Source organism: Lepidochelys kempii, chromosome 7 (genome assembly GCF_965140265.1).
Source record: "Lepidochelys kempii isolate rLepKem1 chromosome 7, rLepKem1.hap2, whole genome shotgun sequence".
NCBI lineage: Eukaryota > Metazoa > Chordata > Testudines > Cheloniidae > Lepidochelys > Lepidochelys kempii.
In genome coordinates this window covers 82,666,054-82,693,856 of record NC_133262.1, presented here as the reverse complement: position 1 = coordinate 82,693,856, position 27,803 = coordinate 82,666,054, and the positions used below count along the sequence as shown (strand labels likewise).

The 27,803-nt window shown below is 42.0% G+C and overlaps 1 protein-coding gene across 1 annotated transcript in view; it reads right to left on the bottom strand.

Moving 5' to 3' along the window:
• Window positions 1–27,584, bottom strand: part of TSPAN15 (tetraspanin 15) — a 39,840-nt gene extending 12,256 nt beyond the window's left edge. The window contains exons 1-4 of the mRNA XM_073353513.1: window positions 27,384–27,584; window positions 13,309–13,494; window positions 10,186–10,260; window positions 516–611 (exon numbers count right to left, since the gene is read on the bottom strand). Of these exons, the coding sequence (XP_073209614.1) occupies window positions 516–611; window positions 10,186–10,260; window positions 13,309–13,494; window positions 27,384–27,479 (453 nt within the window). The 5' untranslated portion in view covers window positions 27,480–27,584. The remainder of the gene's footprint in view (window positions 1–515; window positions 612–10,185; window positions 10,261–13,308; window positions 13,495–27,383) is intronic.
• Between the last annotated feature and the right edge of the window lie 219 nt (window positions 27,585–27,803).

Sequence of the window (27,803 nt, the reverse complement as noted above, 5' to 3'; positions counted from 1 at the left end):
TACGTATGCTATTAAATACTGTTCAGCTGCGCTCAACATCATTTCTGAATTTTAGTAACAGATATATTTCCTTCAGTAAGCATTTCAAGAAGAAAAAGAATTTGTTTAAGCAAAATACAGTAATTCATAGCTTTTGTAAGTGAAACCCAGTCCAATGCCCATTACAGTGGATTTCAAAGGAAATCTTTGCATTGTCTTCAGCAGGATTTGGATCGTGCCCTTAGTCCCAGATTCACATTCAGAGGTGTAGGGGTTGCAGTTTGCACTCCTCACACCTGGGAGGGAAAGGGGGCTTTAAAAGCCAACTAGAACTCCATAAAATCCCTGCCAGCAGAAAGTCTACAAGAGATTTTCCAGCTCACACAAGGGAGTCTATTCCCCCCATTAATGGGAGTTAGATTAACACACCAAGGAAGAATATTCTCCGTAATATTTATTATCAAGAGTGACATTCAGGGGTTTACCACGTTCCCTTCTAGAATTAGTTTTAATTAAATACTCCCAGAAAAACAAACCTGCTTTTGAACAAAATCCATTATGTTTTTGAAGTCCAGATCATCATAATAATTCTTAATTCCTCTTCTGATATTATCATTTAAAAAGTCAATTGTCTAGGGGACAAAAGCAAAATAAGATGTATCACTTACATATTCTACAACAATATTTTAAGACTCAGCACTTACTGATAGGGTAACTAATGGGCATAAAACTAGCACAAACAGATATTATGTCATTATAGATGCAGGTAGTAACTAAATTAAGCCCTGATCATGTAAAGACTTATTCACTTGCTTAATTTTCAGCACATAAGTAGTCCCATTGACATCACTGATTAAAGTTTAAGCACATGCATACGTTTTTGGATAATCAGTGTCTTAGATGTCACTTTTTATGATAGTATAAATAATTAACATTACCTAGCTCTTACATAGCACTTTTCATCTATAGAACACAAAGCACTTTACAAAGGAGGCAAGTATCATTATCCCCATTTTACAGATAAGGAAACTGAGGGATGGAGAAATGAAGTGATTTGCCCAGAGTCACCCAGCAGGCTAGTGGTAGAGACAGGAAACTGCACAGGTCATCTGAGACTAAGTCCAGGGCAACCTGACCCTTAACAAGCCAGCTCAGATTGTGGGATTGGGGAATGGTCCAGATCCCTGGCAGTTCGAGGGCAATGGCCTGCCAAAGGCAGCCCTCCTGGGTTAGAGGAGCTACAAATGGTAAATTCACAATATATCATTTCTGGAATGCTTGCCAAGAACTTTTCCACTCAGCTTACCCAGAACACCTGGTCCAGTTCTGGGAAAACACTTCATCCAGTTCTCTGGGATCCAAAAACTCAGTTCAACTCCAGCTACTCATTCGGGTTACTTTATTAGGCATGTAACAGCTCTATGCCCATCCTGGCCAGGCCCAGACACAGAGGGGTTAGGTACAGAGTGGAACCATAATTACACAGCAAGTCACACACTACACAGTATATAGACTTTTTTTCAAGCTACCAATATCTATACTTCTTGAATCTACATTGTATCGATCACGTCAGGACCAATCACTTTGCAGATCATGTAAACCCATATTGCTTATGTCCTCACCTTAATATTACAAGCTTATCAGTTCAGGGTGTTCCCGCTTATCGCAACCAGTCTCCAGCACACAATCTCTCACACCCTTGTTTACAGTGTAACCTTGCACTCAAATCAAGCTATATGCAAGTTTACTCATGCCCAGCAAGATCTATGCCTACAACTGGCAGGATTAACTGGATGGACCCAGGCACACTCCCTAAAGGGAGGCACAAAGTGGAACCAGGCTTCTTCCTGCTCTACTTTCCTTGCTGCTGCACATCCCATCCTCTGTTGCCCTCCTTCCTTCAGGGTTATTCCTTGCATGAGGTATTTGTTTCTTGTTGCTCTATCTGTTCTGAGTTATTTAGACGCAGTGGGTTAGGACAACATGCTGTGGGGTCCCCTGGGTTGGAAGAGATTTCATGGGTACACATGGTAGAATTAATTTGTCTTTGATTTGCAAAATCACAACTTTGACTGGTTTGCCCTGGCAGAATGGGTTAGATTCCCCTTCAGGTGATAAAATTAAAAAAGAGACGTGACTGGTGCTCTCAACCCCACAGTGGTCAGGAGTTAGAGTAATGCCCCTTACTAGTACATTGGGTATCAGTCCAATTCTCCTAAAGAAAGAGCCTGAAGATGCATGCAGGCACTTAGAAAATGTTGTTCACTCTCATAATTTTACCCAAGCCTTGCAATATTTGGTTATTCTTCTTAAATCCCAAGCTCATGGAACCATGTGATTATGTAAGACTCTCATCTTCCATGTTTTAAAAAGTTTCTAACCCTCAAGGTTGCGGAGAAAAGATTGATAACATGAATCCTAAAGGCTGTAAAACCAGATGGGCAATAAGTGGATCTGGTTTTTATTTTAAAAAGCCACATTTTATGAGGTCTGCCTCACAATTTTTGTATGCTTGAGTTGGCAATACTGCTTATGTAAGGCCTTGTTGTTATGTAAGGCCTCATGAAGTAGCTTGCACAAGACTGTGGCCTTGATCACCTTAGAACAGCTGCAGGACTTGGTAGGTCTTAGAGCAGTGGTTCTCAACTCTGGTCCACTGCTTGTTCAGGGAAAGCCCCTGGCGGGCCGGGGCAGTTTGTTTACCTGCCACATCCACAGGTTCGGCCAGTCACGGCTCCCACTGGCCGCGGTTCACTGCTCCAGGCCAACGGGTGCTGCAGAAAGCGGCGGGCCGAGGGATGTGCTGGCCGCCCTTCCCGCAGCCCCCATTGGCCTGGAGCAGCGAACTGTGGCCAGTGGGAGCCACAATCGGCTGAGCCTGCAGATGCGGCAGGTAAACAAACCAGCCCAGCGCGCCAGGGGCTTTCCCTGAACAAGCGGTGGACCAGAGTTGAGAACCACTATCTTAGAGTAACATGGGCTCCCTTTGGGCCAGAATATGTTAGGATGCTCTGTCTTTGAGCACTGGAAAGTGGTCTTCCCTCCTTTTCACTGCTGCCAGGAAAACTGCCTTTAGAAAACACTTTGTTTAAGTTGAAGGTTTAGTACAGTTCCTGTCACTCGTAAGGTTGCCAGGTGTCTGGTTTTAGACTGGACCACCTGGTCGAAAAGGGACCCTGGCCGCTGACTGGACCATTAAAAGTCCGGTTGGTACGGGGCTGACGGGCTCCCTACCAGGCTCCACACAGCTCTTGGGAAGCAGCTAGCATGTCCCTCCAGCTCCTAGGCATAGGGGTGGCCACAGGGGTTCCACGCACTGCCCCAGCCCCGAGCACTGGCTCCGCCCGGCCAACGGGAGCTGCGGGGCAGCGCCTGCAGGCAGGGGCAGCACACAGAGCCTCCTGGCTGCACCTCCACCTAGGAGCGGGAGGTACATGCCGGCCACTTCCCAGTCAGCGCCACCCGGAGCCGTCACCCTGAACCTCCTCCTGCGCCCCAACCCTCTGTCCCAGCCCTGAGCCCCCTCCCACACCCAAATTCCCCCCTGGAGCCCAGACTCCATACCCCCTCCCACACCTCAACCTCCTGCCTCAGCCCAGAGCTCCCTCCCACACTCCAAACCCCTTGGCCCCACCCCGCAGCCCAGAGCCACCTCCTGCATCCCAAATCCCTCATCCCCAGCACCACCCCAGAGCCTGCACCCTTAGCCAGAGCCATCAGCCCCTCCCGCACCCCAACCCCCTGCCCCAGACCAGTGAAAATGAACGAGTGAGTGATGGTGGGGGAGAGTGAGCAACAGAGGGAGGGGGATGGAGTGAGCGGGCGTGAGGCTTCGGAGAAGGCACAAGGCAGGGGCGGGGCCTCAGGGAAGGGACGGGGCAGAGCAAGGGTGTTTGGTTTTTTGGGATTAGAAAGTTGGCAACCCTAGTTTCTTAGCCAAAATATTTTAATTCCTGTCTCTATCCTCACTGTTCCCCTGTCATTCCCAATGATACAAAGCTGAATAATCTCTCATCAAACATACAAATAGTTTATGGTCTAACATGAAAATAAATAATTGTGCTAAAGATCATTAGTGAAACAAAGAGCTTCAGTTTCGATGGACTAGAAAGGAGAGGGAAGAAATGAATATTTGCATACTTTACAATCATGGCATTGAGCACATATAAAAGTCATAAAGAAAAGAAGATGTAGATATAAGAAGCGATGTCTCCTAAGCTCAATGTACTGGGAATTACATAAATGAGCCTAAGAGGTAAGAAAAAATGTCTGGAACTTTTCTCTTTTAAGTATCCAATACAGTCATAGCCTTCCTGAAATGGGCAGTCTTCAGAACACCTCCATCTTCCTTACAAATAAAATTTTCATAATTAAGAAATTTATCAAGACTAGACTTCTGGTCAGAAATAGGTACAGTAGTTTCCTTCATATGTAGAGAATGCCCCACAATAAATAAAGTCTGTAGAAATAATAAAGTATTGTGCTCACTTCTTCTATTCTGTTAACATTAGGTTTCTTAAATCCCAATAAAACAAACTTCTACAGAAAACAATTGATTATATAAGAAATCTAATCTTCATCTTTTTGCCAATATCAAATACATCCTTCATCCAAGAGTCAAAATCCTGCAAGTGGGTGGACTCAACTGATGGGTCTTTTAATTTCTAGTTTTTGTACACTTATATAAGAGCATCCCAAAAGAAGAGAACAACACTGTAAAAGTCAAGAATATATCAATAAGAAAACCAAATTTATCTTCCAATATCCAAATTAAACTATGAAAAACTGAAAGTTAAATAAATAGTTTAGAGTTTGAGTCTATAAACCTGTATTTCTTTATACCTAGTAGAAAGCAATAGCGAGGGAGCACACATAAAGCAAGCTAAAGTTGTATAATACATCTGTATACCTAGTTCTGCACACATTAATCACATATTTGGTCTCTTATCTTCCCAATTTCTCTCTCTCCAAGCCCTCAACTTCTTTCTTGACATTTTTGTTCAGTTCTGACAGCCAAGGAAGAAGCTAACTGAGGCCACACTAGTTCTTTCCCCATAGCTCTGGTAGCTTAACATTAGTTGTAGTTTAACATTATAGCCAACACATATCTATGCAAGAAGATGGACTCATTTTCTTCAGCTGTCAGCTCCTCAGAAAAAGCCTTCATGAGAGCACCTTTCTTCAGACTTCAAGAAACAGAAACAGAGGATGTTCATTACAGCAACAAGGAAGGCCCCATGAGCTTGTCAGCATGGCTTGTTCCTCATCATGACAAAGGCTACACTATACTACATGTCTACACTACAAACTTTGACTGCAACGTATCAGTATAAACATGCCCCAAGTAGTATATCACTCATTCACATGAATACTTGGCTCCTTGAGTCAGAGCTGCACATACTCACCAGGATTGCTTGAATCGATGCACTGTGTGGTGCACAGGTAACCCAATGTGCAACTCACCACCATCCAGCACACTCTTTTGCGAAGTTTTGGCAATGCATGTTGGGGCAGTAATGAATTGTGCAGGGGTGACTGGGAGCAACGGATCAACTTCCCAGCATGCAACTTTCTCCATCCCATCATTTCATCCATATCCCATGATTTTTGTGCCTTTTGTGCCACCTTCTGGCAACTGCATGTAGTGTGGTAGCTCTCTTTCTCTCTCGTGTGGCAACTGCCTCCTTCTTCAGTATAGCCCACCCATCTGGGCCAGATCAATCCTAGGGCTTTTCCCTGCTGGGGTAGTCCAAAAAAAACAAAGGGAAATTAATAGAACTGGGAGTCCATATGAGAGGAAGAGGGGAATGCTTCCTTCTCAGGCTGTCTCTGTAGCAGGTCCTCCCTTCCTTCAGTTGTCATGGGGAAAGGTTCTGCCTTTCCTTCCACTCTCTTCTGCTGGGGCTGCTGGTTGTAGTCTGGTCTCTTCCCTGCTCTGCCACCAAATGAGCTGATCCCCTGCCTTTTAACTCCTCTGCCAATTGGTGCATTTCCTACAGGTGTGGAGGGGCAGGGCTGGCTGAACCTAGAGCAGTCCCTTAACCCCTTGTTGCCCAGTGTGGGGTTTGTATACCCCATCACACTCCCCTAAAGTTTTAAACAAAACATGCTTACTGACACTTCTGCTTCAGAGTGCTTGTGCACAGCACTGCTCATAACACCAGCCATGGTGAGTATCGGCCACCGGGGTGAGGGAAATGAGAAGGAAATTGCTTGATTGCATGAGACTATAAGTAAAGAGCAATGGCACTGAAAACTGGCACCATTTTCACAGGCGGTGGTCATTTTAACTGATATCTCCCCCCTGAGGGTAACAAAAGTACAGAGAACACAGCTGCAGCCGGCGTCCTGCATGGGTCCATAAGCCACTAGCCTATTTACTGCAATGGTGCATGCCAAAGTTATCGCCGACTGGCGTGGGAAAGCATCGTACCGCAGAGGAAGAAATAAGGCTGCCATTCACAGAAACCTTCAGGAGAGGATTGCAGAGTACCTCAATGAAAGTTTCAGCGATCTCTCTCAGGAGGATTCAAGGGAAATTCCTGTGTACACACACAAAGTGCTCTGTATGGCCCCCACCACATAACTCTATAGGGGGATGAAAAGCAGATAACAACGCTATCACTGTTTGTTGTACCAATGCTTCTTCCAGCATCAGTAAATCACTGGCTGTGTCCTGCTAAGTTGGGGGTGTCATCAGTACATCATTGAAAGGAGAAATACATTTATAAACATACTTCAGTTTCCTTCCCCTTGACCTGGGCTCAGCTGCCATGACTGACTGGACTGCAAGTGGAATCTCAAAAAGGTCCTGGCTCACGGCATAGCTGGACCCCCTGGTTGCATTTCCCCCATCCTTATCATCATCATCCTTGCTGTTCACAGGTATCCACAGTGGTCTGCAGGGCTGTGGTGAGGTCTCCACCAAGTATGGCATGCAACTCATTGTATAAAGGGCAGGTCTGTGGCTCAGCATCAGATAGACTGTTGGCCTCCCTGGCCTTCTGGTATGCCTGCCGCAGATACTTCACTTTCACACAGTACTGTTGCTGATCCTCCTTGCAATCTGCTTGCAGATATCGACATTTCTGTGGCTGGTCCATACCTGTGCCTGCACAGCCTCTTCTCCCCACAGTCCCAAGAGATCCAATATCTCCAGTCTACTCCAGGCCAGAGTATGCCTGGAATATGTAGCCGGCATGGACAGCTGGGCACTTGCACCCAACAATGTAGAGCCAACATGTGTGCTCGCCAAGCTGAACAATCAGGAAAAGGCATTTCAAAAATTTGTGGGGTTTTACGGGTGGAGAGGTCTTCTGGTCTCCATGTCCCTTGGGCAGTGGAGTTCACAAATGTGATGAGAGCAGTCAGCGCTGGGCATTGTGGGACAGTTGCTGGAGGACAGTTAGGGTCAACATAAGTAACACAGCATCTACACACATGCTGTGTCGACCCCAGTACATCGAACAAGACTCAGCACTGCTTGGGGAGGTGGTGTTACTGCATAGCCATAACAGGGTGCATAGATCAGAGGAAGACAAATTTAAGTGTAGACACATGCACAATTAGATCAACGCAAGACATCTTATGTCAATCTACCTTCGTAATACAGACCATGCCTTATTCCCCAAAGGATGATCCAGTGGTCATCTTACCTCTGTCATTCTGGGAATCTCATTTTCCCTTCTGAAGCCCTCATCTATTTCTCTTCTAGTTAAATGTAATTGCTCAACCCTTGGCTAGAAAGGCAAAGGAGAGGGCTCATTTGACATCTGTAAAAGTCTGCAGATATTTGCTAAGGGAGGGAGGGAATAAAGATTCTCCATCTTAGTTATATTTGATAATGTTTCAGAAGGTTGAGATCCAACTGGTGTATCTTAATGGCGGAGACTTGCATGCAAGAGCCATTGTGCTGCTGCCCTAATGAATTCATTTCTGCTGCACAAAAGGAAATAATAAAACAACCTTCCACAGGCAAATAGAAGTAGGAAGAGAAGAGAAGAAGATGCTTTTCTAGAAGAGATGTATATCTTACATCTACACACCACCAAACTTTCATATTTCCATGTTCATGATGGTTTTCTTTCTTGATCAAATTGAACCAATAGTCTGGCTAATTAGATACCAGAAAGGATGCTACTTGTGCTTAGTCAAATTCTCAATTTTGGCTATCCCATGGGAAACTCAGAGCTAATGAAGTCTGGTGCAGCTTGATGCTGCCATCTAGAGAATCAGTAGCAATAAATATAAAATGTACTTGTTACTTTCAGGAAGTATAAAATATACTTGTTCAAGAACAAGAAAGAACACTAAGCTGAAGAAGCAAGTCAGTACTCCATGGAATCATCCTTTATGTCAGAAGCTCAAGGACAATACATAGCCTCTGTTTTAAAAAAGAAGGATGTACATTTCAGTGTTACATGATATTTTTCAAACCACAATTAAACTGTAAAATGAACATGAAAAAAAAAAGATGCCAAATCTCGATGAACAACCAGAATCCCCTAGAGAATACACAAATGGCCCCATAAAAATGAAATTGTTATAACAATTTCAAACATCACCTAGACACTAGAATAATGGGGACAGGTTGTACACAATAACTGCATGAAAAATAAATACATAACTGATACTTTCTCTGTTATTAAAGATAAAAGATGGTAAACAAATGCCATAATGAGATATTTCTTACAGTAAGTATGACTCAAAGAAAAGCAACTTAACTTTTCAGCTTTCAGAGGGAAGTGGCTTATGCAAAACACCAGCATTTTTATTCAGTGCATCACTGAATACAGATCATTTCCTTATCCATAAACCATTAGCACCAAGCTCTCCGCCAACCCTAAAAGAGGGTAGTACAGCCCCCAGATCCCTTCAGTTATTAATCTCCTTGCTGAGACAGCCAATTAAGCCAATAGAAATAAAGTTGTGAGGGGAGAGTTAGAGGAATGATCATTTGGAACCTTTTCTTTATTAAAATCAATAGTAACCCTTCCCCCACACTCAAAAAACAGAAAATTGAATTCCAGATATTTTATTTACCATGAACCAAATCTTCTATTTACTATAATGTCCATTCATTTTGATTCTAATACAGTGTAAACACATTTGATGGGTTCCATTCTGATGTCTAGTTTCTCACTTTAAGTGAAATTTAGAAGAATAATTTGCACAATGTTAAGTATATGTTACGGTCACTGTTAAATATAATTTTTAAAAGTGAAGATAACCCATCTCTTGATGTTACCATTCAATTTCAGAACTTCGCTGTAGCATCAAGTGGAAAGAGCAGTGATGGGAAAGGGAAAGCTTCTTTCAATACAATGGTGAGAAGTAAAATGGCAAGATTTATCGTTTAAAAATTATGTGTTTTAAAGCTATCCATAAGAACACTTTCTTTAGAAGAGACAGATGTAGGACACTGGGGGGGTGGCCATTTATTTTTTGCTCCTTTGTTCCTTTTGAATGTTCTTACTGATTTTGCCAATAGAAAAATAGAAAAAATAAAAATTAATGTGTATAGGCTTCTGCTACTTAACATGGCATATACATTTATGTCCTAAAGCTTTAACAGAAAAGAGTCATCTATGACCTATCTGCCCACACACATGTAGATTACCCACACACATGTAGATTAATCAGTCCATTTTTTAATTTAATCAATATGCAAAGTATTTGGTTGATCTAGTCTGTCCGAGCAAAGTAGTTTGGTTATTGAAGGAAACATACTCCAACCTAGTAACAGAACTGAGATAATGTAAGCACTACTGTACTAATATACACGAATAAGGTGAAAATGCAAAACAGATTGTTCACCCAAAAGTGCCCAAGTCTCCCTAGGCAGCTGAAATTTTCAGAGAGCAACAAAGGGTAGGACATGGGAAGTAAAATGAAGAAAAGCATTTCACAACACAGAAAGCTTTTGCAAACCAGTTCTGCACATATTGCAGATCCTTACTAATGGGTTACACAGATAACCTTTTCCCTTATTCTTCAGTCTCAAAATCAGTTGCACAAGTTATGACAATTCCTTTTTTTCTACTAATTTGAAAAAAAAATTTAAACCAGTACCTTTCTTTAGTCCCTCACTTTTTAGTGTTCAGATGACAATTTACATACTTTTACCCTCTAAACAGTGTAGCCACACATTTGCATATTGCACATTACATTTTTACTCCTTAGTAATGTTAACTAATTTTTGCTCACCTGATTTCTGAAGATCAGTGCCACAACTCCACCGACCAGTTCAATGAAGAGACAAATGCCAAGGATGTACATAAACTGCAAAATGTAATTGCAAAAAAATATCCTAAATAAGCTTAGGCTCAAATTTCCTCAGTTATTCCTTCAATTATTCTGCTTTAAGTCAGGAATCTTTAACCTCCAACATACTGAACAATTTTCTAAATCTCAAAGTACTTTTGAAAGACAACAGGAAAAATCAAGGTTAAAATATAAACTGTTTGTGGTTTGAGAGATCCCTTTCCCCACATTGCTAATTGTACCTTTTTCCATTTGGCAACACTGAAAATTTTTCAACTGAATTGAAATTTAAAAGCTTTTTTAAGACTTGCATTGCATTTATCATGCCAAAACACCTCTTCCCCTCTCTTTATATCAGCATCATAGCTCTTGGAATAGCATATTAATGAATTGCTAAAAAACACGGAACATTATGGTTTTGTGCTTCCCGAAAAGATCAGTAGTATTCAAAGTCAGTCAAATCTGGGACTTAGTACATTTGATAGCAAAGTGAGAGCACTTTAAGAGGGTCAGATGTTAACTACCACCACACTTCCCTTTTTCAAAAACATGGGGGCAAAAACTAGTGCTGTACTACGTTGATAGAGCACTGGAAATGTTTGTACTTCCTGCTACTGACCTACTCCTTCCTCTCCCAACCCCCAACCAGGAAGATACAGTTTGTCACTTGTGAACACAAACACATACCAAGGGTAAACAAGGCCCAGAAGTAAACACTGCAGACTGCCCACATTAATAAACTGAGCTTATTCAGAATGTTGTGAACGACCTGGAACTACTGCACATTAAAGTCCTTTCCTCTGCTGGAGACAGAATTAGTCTAAGAAAGAAGCACCATGAACAGCAGCAAGAATGGTAAACTTTCCTACCATAGAACGGTAAGCAATACTGTGTGCAATTAGAGACTATAATCATTCAACCTCAGATTCTCAGCAGTTTTATCTGTATCTGTACGGTATCTGTCAATTTCCAGTGTACTTTTTAAAATCGTAACCACCCATGATTTTAGCCTACATTATGTATCACATTTAACTATTCCTTAAATAAAATTTGGCAGGTGAATAAAAATTATGTTTATATTTATTGTAATTTATGTTTATAACTTAAGTTTGAGACCACAGAACTCTGCAGGGATGAATGGAATTGCCCTCAAATAGCTACACTCATTCTTTCACAGAAATAGCAGAGAAGTGCTAGGTTACTGCTGTTTCCTCCTCAGGGGTCTCAGCTTTGAGGAGCTATGTGCTACAATGCCATCAATATTCTGAATACACATTTGTACATCTCCTTTTCAATGTACCCCCCAGAACCATGCCCCCTGCTTTCCCCAGTGAATGGTAGACAGAGATTTGGATGAGAACCAACTTGTTTAGATTCAGTCTGAGTCTGCCATCTCCTCAAAATGCTTCTTTTGACAACAACCCTCTCAGTTTGATGCCTTAACCCAGCAGCTCTCAAACTTAATTGCACCGCGACCCCCTTCTGACAACAAAAATTACTACATGACCCCAGGAGGGGGGATAGAAGCCTGAGCTCGCCTGAGCCCCGCCACCCCAGGTGGGGGACTAAAGCCCGCGTCCTACCGCCCTGTGTGGAGAGGCCAAAGCTGAAGTCCAAGGGCTTCAGCCCCAGGCAGGGGGCCTGTAACCTGAGCCCCGCCACCCAGGGCTGAAGCCCTTGGGCTTTGGCCCCAGGCCCCAGCAAGTCTAAGCCAGCCCTAGCAACCCCATTACAACAGAGCTGCAACCCACTTTGGGGTCCCAACCCACAATTTGAGAATTGCTGCAAAATCCATCTATCAAAGTGGTTCACAGTTTCAAGGTTCTACTCTTCTCTGTTCTCAAATAGTAGCAGTGGCCAGATATTTTTTCTTTCATTTTCAACTGGCCGAGAGATTGTGCCATTTCCTCTCAAATGCAGTCCTCACCACAATACATGCCTTTGTTATCATTAGGCTACACAAATGCCACACACAGTGTACCTGGGGCTAACTTTGAAGGGTATTTGTATGCTTCAGTCAGTGCAATCCATTTTGACTGCCTATTCATGATTGGGGTTATTATCTATAAAGCCCTTACTTCTCTAGGTCCCAGTTATCTCATCAAAGACTGACTCTCCTCCTAGGTGCTGTTATATCAACAACACATAGAAAGAATGCTTCAGCTATCTCTTTCAAGGGTGAAGCTCACACAAGTTTGAGGTAGGGCATTCATAGTGGTGAACCCTCTAGAATTAGATATCACTGGGCATTCACTGGCTTTTAAAGTGAGATACATGGTATCCCTTTATTTAGCTTTTCTCTAGCTGTAAGCCTTGGAATCTCTTAAAACTGTTTATTTACAACTTTCAACTGACATAGATCCCTTGAGAGAAGCTCGGTTTTTTGCTACAAAGGGCTGCAAAGAATAAGCTCTTTGTTTTTAGAAGATGCAGTTTGGTACATTTCTAATCTCAAGGCATATAAAGTGAGATCAGATACTATGATAATGTGAATCTTATTACCTTACTACTAATTAGAAAATATTACAAGTATTTATAATATTAATTCTACTTATAAGTAAACAATCTAACCTCTCAATATTTGACATTTTTATTTATTCATCATTTGTTCACTTATGGCGCTATGCACACATCAGATGAGATTTTCAGACGTGCTCAGCACTGGCTGAACTCTGGTCCCACAGAAGTCAATAATGATCTCAGTGGGAGCAGAGCTGGGCCAATGCTGAGCACTTGTGAAAATCCCACTTGTACATATTAAATAATAATCCAGATGATTCATTACAAAGATACCTGTGCAATGAAATATTTGTAAGATCAGATCAACATAAAGGATTTTATAATATTTAATTAAAAGTAAGAAAAGTGATTTTATTGTATTGCTTCTAAAGTTGTGTGTACCAGCCTTGCTTTACATAGTTTCTCTCTATTATTTAATTGAAGGAGAGGAAAAAATACTGTGTTTTTCCATTAAAGATAGATGACGCAATGATTAGGGAGGTTGAGCTCAAGTAATATCAAAAAATACAAAAACTATAAAAGACAGTAAAAAACTAGAGTACTTACTGCTTGAAGAAGGCATATATTGTCCCTTAAAGAAGCCAATACACCCACAAATGATACAAGAAACATTACAATGCCCAAGAGTATTAAAATAATTGCTGGGGCTAGAAAGGCACTTTCAAGGGTTTTATACTTCTGTCTTTCAACTTCTGCATAAATTCCAACAGCAAGAACAAGTGCTCCTATCAACTGCAATGAAAAAAAGAAAAGCAGGTGTTATTGTTTTTTCAAATAATATTTACCTTAAATACAGAGATGTTATTTGATGAATTGTATTAAATTTGTTTTTGTCACTTCTTGTCATATACAAATATTGTCACTAATTGCTTTGGAATGAATTACAAATCGTTTACTTCTACAATTACCAAGCACTAGGTTAAGGAAAAAAATTAAAAGTACTGGCTTCTAAATTTAACTTGTATAATGTTCTCTTTGTACAGACCCCAACATTAAAGTACACGGCAAGCAAATAAGTTCAAAGTGACCCTGTACATAGTTAATCATTTGCACACCACTTCATGCCAAAAAATTTTTTAAGAAAAGTTGATTAAAAAAGTTTACTATAGATACTGGACCTATAGATACTCCACTGACATCAGTAACCAAACTCCCACTGACTTCTACAGTGCATGCTCAGGCTCAATACAAAGAAGGATTTTCTAGGACAGCCAGGACTAATATTTGGTTAAGCATCATCCAGTTTCAATTATCTTTCAGTGCAAAGGCTACTTCTCATTTTCCACTTAATCGGATAAATCTTGGCCACCTCTGACAAACAATACTGTTTTGGGAGCCAGTCTCATAGCTCCACATTTTGACAAGAACAGTCACATAGGCACTTTTCCACTTAGCAAAACTCTGCATAAGATGTACACGGGCTTAGTCCATGTTCAAGTTTTACCAACCTGCCTTTTTTCCTTCCCTCCTCCAACAGAATTTGAAGAGAGAATTTTATGTTCCTGGTAGACCAGATCTTCCTGCTTCTATGTCAGTATTGCAAAAAAAGTCTATATATTACTTCATGTTAAACAGAGGATGAGCAACAGTTCTAGAGGACTTCACATTTCTTTCAAACATTTTCCCTGGCACATTTAATATAGTGGATTTTCTTAGCTATCCCAAAATAAAATTTGGGATTAGACAGTCAAAAACAGGAGAAAGTTTTATTATAGTTGGAAAGAGTCAAACTTAAGTATCTTTAAACTACAGGCATGACTGTTACTCTAATAATTCAATTTTGCCAAGATGAGCAATTTTCCATCATAAATGAAAGCTTTCAGGAAAAAAATATTAGACTTGTTATTCTGCTCTTGTATGGCTATTTCAACCTGCCAATTCAAATTCTCTACAATTCAGTCCACAAGATGATTGCATTTGGACTCATATTAGCTATGGACACATGTATTTGGTCACAGCTTCTATTACTCTTGTTAGGCTATGCCTACACTAGCACTTTTGTCAGTAAAACTTTTGTCAGCCAGGGGTGTGAAAAACCACTCCCCTGACAGACATAAGTGCCTTTTGTGGACAGCGCTATGTCGGAGGGAGGCGATCTTCCTCCAACATAGCTACTGCCAGACATTGGGGGTGGTTTAATTATGCCAACGGGAGAGCTCTCTCTAACTGGCAAAGAGCGGCTATGCAGGAGACCTTACCGCGGTGCAGCTTCTGTGCTCGCGGTAAAGTCTGTAGCGTAGACATAGCCAGTAATACTATGCAACTTCCAAGAGCTTTGCAAGTTCTTGATCCTTTTGCTGCCATAGCAAATTTCACCCACACAACACTTCTATAGATGGTGTACTTGATATTAGTGTCTTTTTCTCTTTGTGCATTAACACTAATCGCTGTCTCGTTGAATTCAACCATTAAATAACTAAATAAGACTGAATTCAGGCTAACACCCTTCCTTCAATTCAGAATGCCTTTTGTATAAGGGAGATTATGAATCACAGAAGAGAAAAGACAGACAGCGCTTATTCAACTTTACTATTTACATTACAAGCCCTTTTCTACTGTACCTATTTTTAACTGGTTTTACATCTTTAAAAGGCTGATCTCTAATGTTAGTTTAGCTTTTAAAAAGCAAAATGTTTTGAATTATCAGTTATAAATTATATTATTTATCATAACAATTCATATTTCTCTAGCTGGTATGAAACTTAGGAACATTGGCAAACAACCCAAAGAATCTTCAATAAACCTTATAATAGCAATTGTGTAATAGTAGATTTGTAAAGTCCACTAATTTTAAAAGAATTATTATGTAATGTAGCATTTTAATCTTATTCTAAAAATGTTGATACTGAATAATGCTTTGCAGTTTACAAAGAACTCTGAGATGGGGAAAATAGTTTGCTAAAAGCCAATAACAGAACACACAAATGGATTAGTCCTGTGCTTATTTAAAATCTGTCTCTCATCAGTGGAATACTATTGTATATGATTTTTCAAGTTCACTCCTTAAACAGTTTGTTTTATCAAAAATCTTGAGTACCAACTTAATGGATAAATTGCAGGCTTTTCGGCTATTACAGCATGTATATTAATATAACTGATAAATGTCTAGAGAATACCTTTTTGTGATAAAATATATACATCTGGGTTTAGCTAGCCTTACAGCCCTATATTCCTTACTTGGCTTAAAGTTTTATATTAATTTGTGTGTTAGATCTTCCTATCCAAGACCGTAAAAATAAATATGCAGTGAAATGATTTGCAATAAAAAGTTAAAAACGTGCCCTTTGAAGAATAGATACACTCACTATTAAGCCAATAAAGTTCCTAGTGTTACTGCCCAGAAACAGAACGACTTTTTCTGTTACACGCTGCTGCTGTTGTACAGGTCTAAATCTGAATTTGATTAAATCAGCACCTTCAGATCTGTCATGATTTCAAATGCCTGCTTTACACTCTGCTATATCAAAGCCTCTTACAGCCACCACAGTTAGGACTGTGTCAGTTTTTCCATTACAAACTCCAACTTTCAGGAACTTAAATCTCAACAATAAAATCTACTCCAGAGTGAAATCTGGTATACAATGTTTCTTGTTTGGAATTAATTTGTTTAAAAAGAAAATAAGAAATCTGTCCACAATAATCTCTTGAAATGTATACATTGTAAGAGCTGAAAAACAAGTTTCAGGTGTATGTTTGCACTCTGATAGCTTAGAAATTGTAAACGTTACAACCCTTTACTATACACTGTTCAAGCTCCCTACTACTGCAGATAATTTAAACCTACTATAGACTTGCAGTTACACCAAGTGTACTCTGCTAGGAAAGGTACAGTTGGTAGAACTTACTGCGCACTACGGTAAGCAACTGCACTCAAGACACTAAAGTACAATATACGGTGTTTAAGATGTCCTCAACTGTCAGCATTTGTAGCCAAACCATCAAGATTTGAGGATTTGATTTGTCTAGTAGCTGAAATACTTGTCCAGCAAGTATATATCTTATAGAGAGGGCATGTATGGTGGTGGGGATATAAAGTCAGAGTTAAGTTTCTTTGTGGAAACTTACATTTGAATTCCCAGGTTTTCAGAAGTTTGTTATTTTAACACTAAAAAATTCTGTTGAAAGATTTGTCCCTTGAGTTATTGATCCATATTTGCAAACCTAACCACATCTTCTTAAAGACTTTTGTCTGGAAGTAGGAACATATGCTCCACACACAAATTTTGCATATCTGGTGATGATACCTAACTAATAAACTGCAGGGCCATATGACAAAATGCACTTTTGTCCACTTAATCCTGCACTCTGCCCATCCATCTCCTCCAAGACTACTTTAGATATTCCAAATTTAGGAGCAGTTTCAGTTATTTTCCTCTATTAAATCAACATACCACAACTATGTCTCCTTTCTTCCCATTCCCCAAAAGATTACACTGGCCTGCCTGAGAAGCAGAACGGACACTATTCAGTGTTGGAAAAATGACAGGTTTAAGATGTGATATCTCATGACTCATCAAGACTTGAAATGCAAACTATAGGGATAGTCCGAGCTTCCCAACAGGACATGCAGCAAGAACTTCTACTTCTGGAAGGCTCCAACATTTCGCACTTCAAAATAGTGGCACTTGACAGGTAGACAGTTACAAAACTTGGTGCCAATAAAATTTATAAAAATTCACTAGAATATTTCTAAAATAGTTATTCTACAAAACAATACATATAGAAATGTGGGAGGTATAAAGCATTTATTGGCACTCATTTGTAGCTTTGCTATTCAGGAGTAATGCAACCTTCCCACAATCATGCTAATAAAACATTTATACTATACCATCATGCAATACACACATATTCCATACTGTATAAAGGCTTTCTTTTAGCAGAGGGAATTCCTAAAGAAAGAATAGATACTTTATTATAATCCTTGTGCATGTGGGTTATGTTTATATTTACTTGTACATTTTTAAAACATGAAATTTTTTTAAATCCTACATTAAAAAGTATGAAGTTGACAATATAGTTACCCCTCTGCCCAGCAATACCATTACTTGAATAAACTTGTCCTCGTGTGCACTTCTCTTACACACAGTTGGAATAATTTTTTGTAAAATGTGCATAATAAACCAGCTTTATTACTGTACTCATTATTTCTATTGGCAAACCATTAAAAAACAAAAACTCACAGCCTAGATGGCTAAAAAACCCAGCATCATTGCTTTGCCTCAACCAAGAGGCAACAGTTTGGGAAAGAACTTTAACCCCTCCCAACTTACCCTTTTCGGCCAGTGTTGATTCTTCTCCTCCTTCCAGATGCTGCAGAAATCCAAACCACACATAGACTATGTCTACACTACCAATTTGTGTCAACAAAATGACACCCAAAAGTCGACATAATAAAAATCGCAATTTCATGTTCACACTTGCTCCCTCTGTCAGCAGATCGCGTCCACAGTGGGGGCACCATCATCGACAGTGTGAGCACTGGGCCACAACTGAGGATGCCAAATTCAGGAAAAACTGATGAGAAATAGGGTAGACACACCCCCAGACTGATGGCTAATCCCCCATAGGATATACCAAACTAGAAACGAAAGTAAACTTCTGTTTCACCAAACTGGCTAACAAGAAGTCATAAAAGCATTTCCTTAGACATTCCAGTTCTTATATCACCACTAAAAACACTGGATTTAAAGGTGAGTGGTTCTTTACAACCAGTCTCATCAAATAAAAGGACCAGCCACACACCCAGGTCACTATATAGCCCAGATCTTACCCAAAAATCATGCTGATGCCAATCCTTTAGTATCTAAAATCTAAAGGTTAATTCATAAAAAGAAAGAAAGAAAGGTGAGAGTTAAAAGTAGTTAAAGGAATCAAATACATACAATAATTGCAAAGTTCTTGGTTCAGGCTCATAGCAGTGATGGAATAAACTGCTGGCTTACGTCAAGTCTCTGGCTGCTTTCAGATCATTGGAAGGTCCTCAATTCCTTGGTTAGAATGCTTCCATTAATGTAAGTTCATAGTCCAGAGGCTGGAGCAGAAAAGAGGCAAAACGGAGGTGTTTCCAGAGCCTTTGATATCTTCTGCCATGTGGAGAGAATCCCATAGTTCTTACTGTGGAAAAGTACAATAAGAAGATGGTGGTTGGAGTCACATGGACAAGTCACATGTCCATGCATTTCACTTAGTCATTGCAGGAAATTCCACTAAGTGTAATAGGCATCTCCCATGGTTCATTGTCAGTTAAATGTTCTTTTGATGGGCCACTCAATTTGAATAGTACCTCCAAGATGTGCTGGCTAACTACCTTGTGGATGTTCCCTGAGGAGCAAACCTTTGAAATCCAGGTATAGAGTCAGTACTTATAACTTCAAATACAAAAACGATACATGCATACAAATGGTAAAATCATAACCAGCAAATCACTGCAGATCACAGCGCATTTTGGGACAGGGCTAAATGTCCCATGATGCGTTGCTTTCTGTCCCAGCACTCCAGGGTCTTCTGGCTTTTTTTTGCAGCATTTTTGAAACGGCCCTTCTTTGCTGTGCATCCTGACATCTTTGTGAGAAGGGATGGATCCTGCCCTGTTCGCCTATGCTCTGTTAACTGTCATGAAGACTTCGCGGATGGCAGTGGAGTTCATCGTGAAGTTCTTAACTGAGGAAGACTCGCAGGCACCCAACATTCTGCGTGATATGGATAGGAGCAACTTTAGATTGCTTTTGGCATTCATAGAGCAAGTGCATAGGGTAGATCGTCGCTTCTGGGCTCGGGAAGCAAGCACTGAATGGTGGGATCATATTGTCATGCAGATATGGGATGAGGAGCAATGACTACAGAACTTTCGGATGCAGAAAGCCACCTTCCTGGAACTGTGTGCAGAGCTCACTCCAGATCTGCGGCACAAGGACACCAGAATGAAAGCTGCCCTCTCGGTAGAGAAGCACGTGGCAATCACTGTGTGGAAGCTGGTGACTTCATACTGCTTCCGGTCGGTTGAGAATCAGTTTCGAGTGGGGAAGTCGATGGTTGGCGCTGCATTAATGCAAGTGTGCAGGGCAATAAATCGCGTCCTGGACTGTGATTCTTGGAAATGTGCATGAAATAGCGGGTGGCTTTGCAGAAATGGGTTTCCCTAAGGGTGGAGCGGTGATAGATGGCACACATATTCCCATTTTGGCACCACACCACCTTGCGACAGAATATGTTAATAGGAAGGGGTACTTCTCCATGGTGTTACAAGCACTTGTGGGTGTTTCATTGACATTAATGCAGGGTGCTCTGGAACGGTGCATGACGCTTGCATCTTCAGGAACACTGGCCTGTACAGAAAGCTTCAAGCGGGCACTTTCTTTCCAAACCAGAAGATTACAGTGGGGGATGCTGAAATGCCCATAGAGATCCTGGGGGATCCTGCATATCCCTTACAGCCATGGCTCATAAAACCTTACATGGGACACCTGGACAGCAGTAAGGATTGGTTCAACAGGCTTAGTAGGTGCCGGATGACAGCTGATTGTGTCTGTGGCGGATTAAAGACACACTGGTGATGCCTTTATGGCAGATTAGACCTCACTGAGGATAATATTCTCATGGTCATAGCCATGTGCTGTATGTTGCATAATCTCTGTGAAGCTAAGGGTGAAAGGTTTGCTCAGGGGTAGAGTGTTGAGGCAGACTGCTTGGCTGCTTGATTTTGAGCAGCCAGATACCAGGGCTGTCAGAGGAGCCCAGAGTGGGGTTATTTGAATCAGGGAGGCTTTGAGGCAGCACTTTGACAATGCACACCAGTAACACATCTCTGTCAGAGGTGCTTCAATGTTACATTACATATAGTTTTCTAGGGGGCAACGGTGACATTTGGGGCCTTATATTCCAGTAAGGAAGTGATTAAACTGCCAGTTCATGTATTGGTAGAGCCTGCTATCTCAATTTGTAGGAAACAAATAAAGATGATTTACCATTATAAAACTTGGCTTTTATTGCACAAGAATCAGCACACACAAACCCATAGATGCTTGGTGGGAAAGGAGGAACCAGAGAAGGACACACTTTCACAACTGTGTGTAGGTCCAGCTATCATTGTGAAAGTTGTCGAAGGGGGTGGAGTGAAGGGAAAATCGAGAAGTCCCAGAGAGTGGAAAAGATTGTGTGGGCGGAGTTTGGGGAGGCATGGAAAAGAGTTCTGAATGTTCTGCAGTGGAGGTGGAGCACTGGTCTGCTCAGTCTGCAGCATTATTAAGGACTTCAGCATCTGCATTTGCTCCTCCATTACTTTAATCATCCGCTCAGTTCTGTCCTTAACAAATGGGTGATTCTCTTTTCTGTCCTGCCGTTCGGCTTCCCAGTACTCCTTGTGTTCCCTTTTTTCTGCATTGGAGCACTGCAGGACCTCCCAGAACATGTCTTCTTTGCTGCATCTTGGGCGCTTTCTTGCGTGGTGGAGATGCTCGGCTGGGGTGCATGGGGTGTTCCTGAAGGCCACATCTGGCGAAGCACAGGAGACAATGCATAAAAGCGGGATTGTTAAATTCACACACAGCATTGAAACATTTTGGTTAAATATACCTTTTGCAACATTGCCATCACTTTTTTACTGACCCTAGCCAGGCACACATCTCTGCGAACAGCCAAAGTATGGTGAGTGTTGGCTGGGGTGGGCGGGAGTGCTCCACATGGGGAAAAGAGCACACACTCTTTGCAAGGTTCATGGTGCAGCATTCTAGGGACAAATTCTAAAATTCTCCCACACTTTTCACAGGCGGGGATCATTCTAGCAGACATGTCACTAAGGGTAAGCAGGGAAATGAGGGTACATCTACTCCATGCTCATGGCTTTTGCCCTGCTCCCTATGCTACTCGCCTGTCTGCCGCTTTGGTCCCTGCAAAAGTGGTTGCCGAATGGCGCAGGAAAGTTTCCTACAATGGAGGAAGGAACAAAGCAGCTCTGCCAAGGAACCTTCAGCAGAGGATTACCGAGTACCTCCAGGAAACTTTCCTGGAGATCTCTCTGGAGGATTCTCGTGAGATCTCAGCGTGCATCAACACCTGGTTCCACTATACTGATTAGCTACACAAGGAAATGTCCAGCTCACAGAAACACAGCCAGCCTCCCACATTACTATATCCTGAACCCACCTCCGGATTACACAAGCCACAGCCACTTACCAGGTGTCTCATCTTCTGCTTCTTGCTCCCTGGAGAGCGACCGCTGAGACTGGCTAGACACCACTGGAGAGGAGAACAGTTCCTGGCTGCCTGCCCCACCGGGCAACCCTGCCAGGAGGTGCACATCCTCGTCTAACTCCACCTCTTCATCAATAACTTCGTCCTCCAGGTTAGGTCCTCTTTCCGCTGCCTACAGGCCTGCCAAAGTATCCATGGGGCTCTTAGCAATGGAGTTGAGGTTGCCACTGAGGATAGCATCCAGCTCCTTATAGAAGAGGCAGGTCTTAGGTGAAACATCTGAGCGATGGTTTGCCTCCCTCGCCTTATGTTATTCCTACCTCAACTCCTTGATCTTCACTCTGCACTGCAGCATGTCCCGATCATAGCCCTTTTTGCACAAGCCTCAAGAAATCTGCCCACAGGTATCCCAATTCCTACGGCTCAAGCACAGCTGGGACTGCACAACCTCCTCTCCCCATATACTGAGCAGATCCAACAGCTCCGCAGTGGTCCAAGCAGGAGAGCGTTTGGTGCGATAACTCGCAAAGGTCACCTGGGAAGATGTGATGAGACTTCTCCATGCCGAGCCAGCAGGAAATGGAATTTCAAAAATTCTCGGGGCTTCTAAGAGGGATGGGAGGATGGTTGTTTTCCTGGCTGCAGGGCAGTGGAGTTCAAACTGCTGACCACAGCGGTCAGGATGGGCTTTGTGGGACACCTCCTGGCGGCCAATTAAAGTGATGAAATCAAGCCTGGTGTCTACACTGGCACTTTGTCGACAAAAATGTAGAGGAAAAAGACATAACTCTCTCATGAGGATGGATGAATTTTGTCACCAAATCTGGGCATTTTTCCCGACAAAAGTCACCTCGCAGTGTGTATGCACTCACTGTTTTGGTCGACAAAGGGCAGTTTTGGCAACAAAACTTGGTGGTGTAGACAAGGCTGTAGATAAAATAGACTTATGTATATTTTGCATCCTGTCCCTTCACAACTGAATTTAAATTTGGCAAATCATATTTTATTCACACCAGAAGTGATTTGGCCTTGTTTGTATTAACTGGATATGTATCACCAAAGGATAGGGACATCCTCTGTATTTTTCTGTGTGTGGGAAAGAGTGGAGTCACTTTCCCAAGTGGAAGAAAAAGTAGTTTTTTAACTACTAGTCCCAGCACTAAATTTACTATTTAATTCACATATAAAAGTTTAAGTGTGTCAAGTAATTCTGTGACTATCAGCACTAGTTATTTTCATCTTGAAACCTTGGAGGGGGAAATGGGTTTTATTTAAAACATAATTATGGATAGAACCTCTGGAAAAACAGCTTTTTGAAACTGTATCAGTGACTAAGATCTTGTCTGCATTAAGGTTGTATTGGTGTTTGACATGAATTTCAAAACTCAATTACAGTCTAACAGTGTTGTAAAATGCTTTATGTTCTCATCACACCCACTATTGTTACAAACCTTACTACAGGCCAACCTAGGATGCAGGCCTTGGGGGAGAAGAGAATTGATAATGTTATTATGGCTAGCATAACATAAATACCTCTTCACATTGGAGAGATAAATTATGCTACTACCTGATTAGCTGGAAGTGTTGGAAATCAATTGTCTAGAAAAGTCAGCAGTTTTTGAAGAGAGTTCTAGATGCACAGTTGAAACCATAGCAGTGACAGGACCTTGCAACAAATGTATTCATTCTGACAGTCTAAACAAGTTTTTTCAGACTACTTTTATTCTTCTTTGTGCATCTTCAATAACGTTGACAGGAGCAAAAATTAGTTTAATCAAACAGATGTGTCTCAGAAAATCTGTAAAATGCGCATGTCGCAAGCAACAGGATTAGATTTTGAGAGACCCATTTGCTTGATCAAACCCACAAATTAAGAAAAAAAAGTCTTACAATTTACAAATTTCATACTTACTCTTTAATTAAATGCTCCAGCCCTGACCCATTATTGCAAAAAATCATTAATGTTAAGAGTTAAAAAATATTACGAGAACAGTAATTCTGGCAATTACCAGGAGAAAGAAGGGGTAAAGGTAGCTTTATATAACCTTTGCCTCAATTGTATGCTGAGACTTCCAGCAGGTGATTTGACCCCTATTGCAGGTTAGCAAAACTCTGACACCAGAGGAATTTCCAGTTGCCCCAGTAGGCCAGCTTTCTGGCTGCTTTGCAAGTGTACTTAAGAGGGTACTGCCCACAGAAACTAATGGAAGTAAATGGGAGGTGAATGTGCTAAGCACAAAACAAAATATAACCCTAACAAAAGGGAAAGTATAGAGCAGTTAAGTACAGTGAATAAAGGTTTAAGCAAGTGAGTATAACATACTGAAATTCCTTCACAAGTTAAAACGGTTGTTCACTATATAGAACAAAACTCTACTCTCGCCGAAGTCAATGGGATTGTGTCAGCATAACAGAAAAAAGAATTCAGCCTTAGGTACTTATTACACATTTGGACAAGTAAGGAGATCTGTTTCACTTGACTGGGAGAATGCAGAATTTAGAGGGAAAACAAGCCTGCGACATATTTCAAACAATACATCATATGTTAAAGCTGTGAAAGAAGACAATTATACTAACAAAGGAAGCCCTCTGCAAGAATAAATGCCATCAGCCCCCATCCTTTCCTCCTCCAACAGCTCTTTCATTGTGGCCTCTGTCCCACTTTCAAGTTGCAAACTGCCTTCTTAATATATTAATGAGTTAAGAATTTAGATATAAATAAGGTTAAAATAAATAAAATGAAAGGACCACTAAAATATAGATGCCTTGGGAATTCTATATGTGCAGGTCTGTTATTTATCGTTTTTTCTTCTTTTCGTTTTTGCAACATTTACAGTCATTTTGTTGAGGGTGGGGTGGCATGGTAAAACCTGCCTGGACTCTGTGCTGAGGTGACAAGGAGTTATTTAAAGGAAGATACAATGTGTATAAACTTTTCTCCATTAACATAGAAATTTAAATTCCGTCTCTTCAGGATTGATTTGAAAACTATATGTTTGCAAACTCCATTCACATAAGCTAATCTTAGTTCACCCGAACATTATTATGAACTAACATTTCTAATTACCAAAACATTCTATCTAATTTCCTTTTAACAACTATTCCATGGTGTTAGACTGTACCTTATGTATTTTGATATATGATAGGAGGAACAAGTTTAGCATATTTTCCTAGTTGAAAATCCAGGGGGGAGGGAGCGAAGAATTACAAATAAAGACTAAGTTTCTTAAGGTGTTTGAAAGCTACTATGGTCTGGACAGGTACTCAGTGATATCAGAGTTGACTTTTCTGTTACTAAGTGGTGTGTTATGCCACACCAGAACAAGCTTACCATGCCAAATGAAAGAGCAGACAAGTAAATGAGGTACAAGTGTGCTTGCTTACAGAAAAAAAGATAATGTGGTGTTTAAGAATAGAAGGCATACTTGTGTATAAATCAATTTATTAGAAACCCTTTGAACACAGAACAAAATCAGTAAAATGTTATTAGTAGGACAAGTATTCTAATGTGGAAAGGCTATAATTATTGTTGCCCTGACCTTTTTTTGCAGAAGGTTCTACTTATGGAATGGTTGCTGGAGTGAAACTAGGAGTCCAAGGAGGAGAAAAGGTTAATTTTCTATTAAAAACAGAAAAAATAATAAAATGAAAAAGGCTAAAAGATACCTAATACCCAAAAAAGTCTGAACTAAAGGCAATGTGCTTTATGTTCTGATTTTCAGTCATTCGTCAAATTGTAGTTTTTCTTCAAAACAAAACCTAAAAGGATACTACACTATTAAGACTCAGAAACTCAAGGTAACATGTTCTCCCAACTCACGCTTTAAAAACAAAAAGCCTTACTTTAAACATCTATCCCTACTAGGGAAAAATTATCAGATCTTCAAAACAAGAAATGCAGTAGTCTTGAATTTGGAGCTTTTTGAAGACAAAGACAGAAACAAATCTCATCTAGGAATCTGAAATGTCAACATATGTGACAGTTCCCAGCACAGAAAACAGTCTGTCAGATTCTACTGTAAATACAGAACTTCATACCCTGAAAATGGAAATTTGCTAATTTTTTTTTTTTTTGCTAAATGAGTGTCACCACTGGTCATTGTTTTCAAACTCAGGATGCATACCAAAGGTGAAGTTGCCATTTTTGAGAAGGACAGACATGTAAGTCAGATTTGGGCTGTAACACCCTGGATGATGTCTCTTTCAACAGAAACTCTATTAGACTAGTTTCAGAGTAGCAGCCGTGTTAGTCTATATCCGCAAAAAGAAAAGGAGTACTTGTGGCACCTTCGAGACTAACAAATTTATTTGAGCATAAGCTTTCGTGAGTTACAGCTCACTTCATCGGATCCACTGCATGCATCCGATGAAGTGAGCTGTAGCTCATGAAAGCTTATGCTCAGATAAATTTGTTAGTCTCGAAGGTGCCACAAGTCCTCCTTTTCTTTCTATTAGACTACTTTCTCTTCACCTAACAAGCCTGAACAATTTTCTTCAGCACTATGAGAGCCGGTCTGCTGCTTTGCACAATAGTATAAATACCACACAGCGGAGAGTTTGTACTATCTTTCCTATGAAAATCAGTAAAAGACATCAAACAACATTGCACGTTCCTCTTTTAAAAGCACAGAACAGAGCAGGTGAAATATCACTGAACAGCCCACAAGCCTAAAATTGAAATCATCCTACATTAATCAGACACAAAACAACTGGTTCTCTAGCGGCTGAAGCCTTTCCCCCTCTTAGCTTTCTCACTCCCATCTGAGTGTGATAAAGCAATGTTTTGTTGTCAGCGTACACAACTGATTTTCATGCTACCTGCCACACCCTTCCACCTCTGGAAGTCGCTAAGTGCCAAAACCAGTTGATTATCACGCAGTGACAACCACAAAACTGCACCCCAGAGGCTTCCTTCTAGGGCACGCGGTGCATTGACGCCAGAGATCTCATTCAGGGACAGAATTCTTCCATGTGCCCATCCACTGAGCCCTGCCCAAGGGGGAAACGGTCCTGGCCTTCTCACGCACTTCACCGGGTGCGCCCGGCCGGGAACCCACATCCACGCTGAGGAGGACTCGAGAGTCCGCCCCCACCCCCGGCCCCAAAAAACCCCAACACAACAACTCTGCCCCGCGGAGTGCGCGGGCAGCTCTCGCCCTTGAGGGGGGTATTTGCTGGTGTGACACACGGGCGCACTGCCAGGGCCGGAGAAGCGGTGCCTCCCCCCCCCCCCCCAGCACACACCCGGCCTGGGGGCGCTGGGCTCCAGGACCGCACCGACCGCGGCGCCAGCTCGCCTCAGCGCAGCATCTCCAGGCGGGCGCTGTTCCCCGGCCCCCGGGCAGGGCGGTGACCGTAGCCCCCCCGCGCAGCCGGCTCGCAGCGGGGATCGGGGCCTCTCCTCGGCCGCCCCCCGCGCAGCCCGCGCTCACCCAGAAGAGCGTCGAGTAGGTGATGAGGGTGAACTTGAGGCAGAGGTAGGAGAAGCGCGCACAGTAGCGGATGTTCTCGGAGTCCCCGGCCGCCATCCTGCTCCCCGGCCCGGCCCGCTTCCTGCTTCTCCCGCCGCCACCTGCAGCGCAGCCCGCGAGCGGCACCCAGCCGGCGGCGGAGTCTCGCAGCCGCGGGCAGCACCACTGGGTGGCAGCGGCGCGGGAGCTGTCGCTCAGCTGGGGGCGGGGGACGACCCGGGGGGGGATGAGCGAGGGCCGCGGAGTTGGGGGGCGGCGGGTGTCGCTTGGCGGGGAGAATGCAGAATGTAGAGGGGACAGAAGCCTGCCCCGTACTTCAAACCATCCATCCTACATGCAAGCTGGGAAAGCAAACGATTCGACCAGACAAGTCGGGCTCCC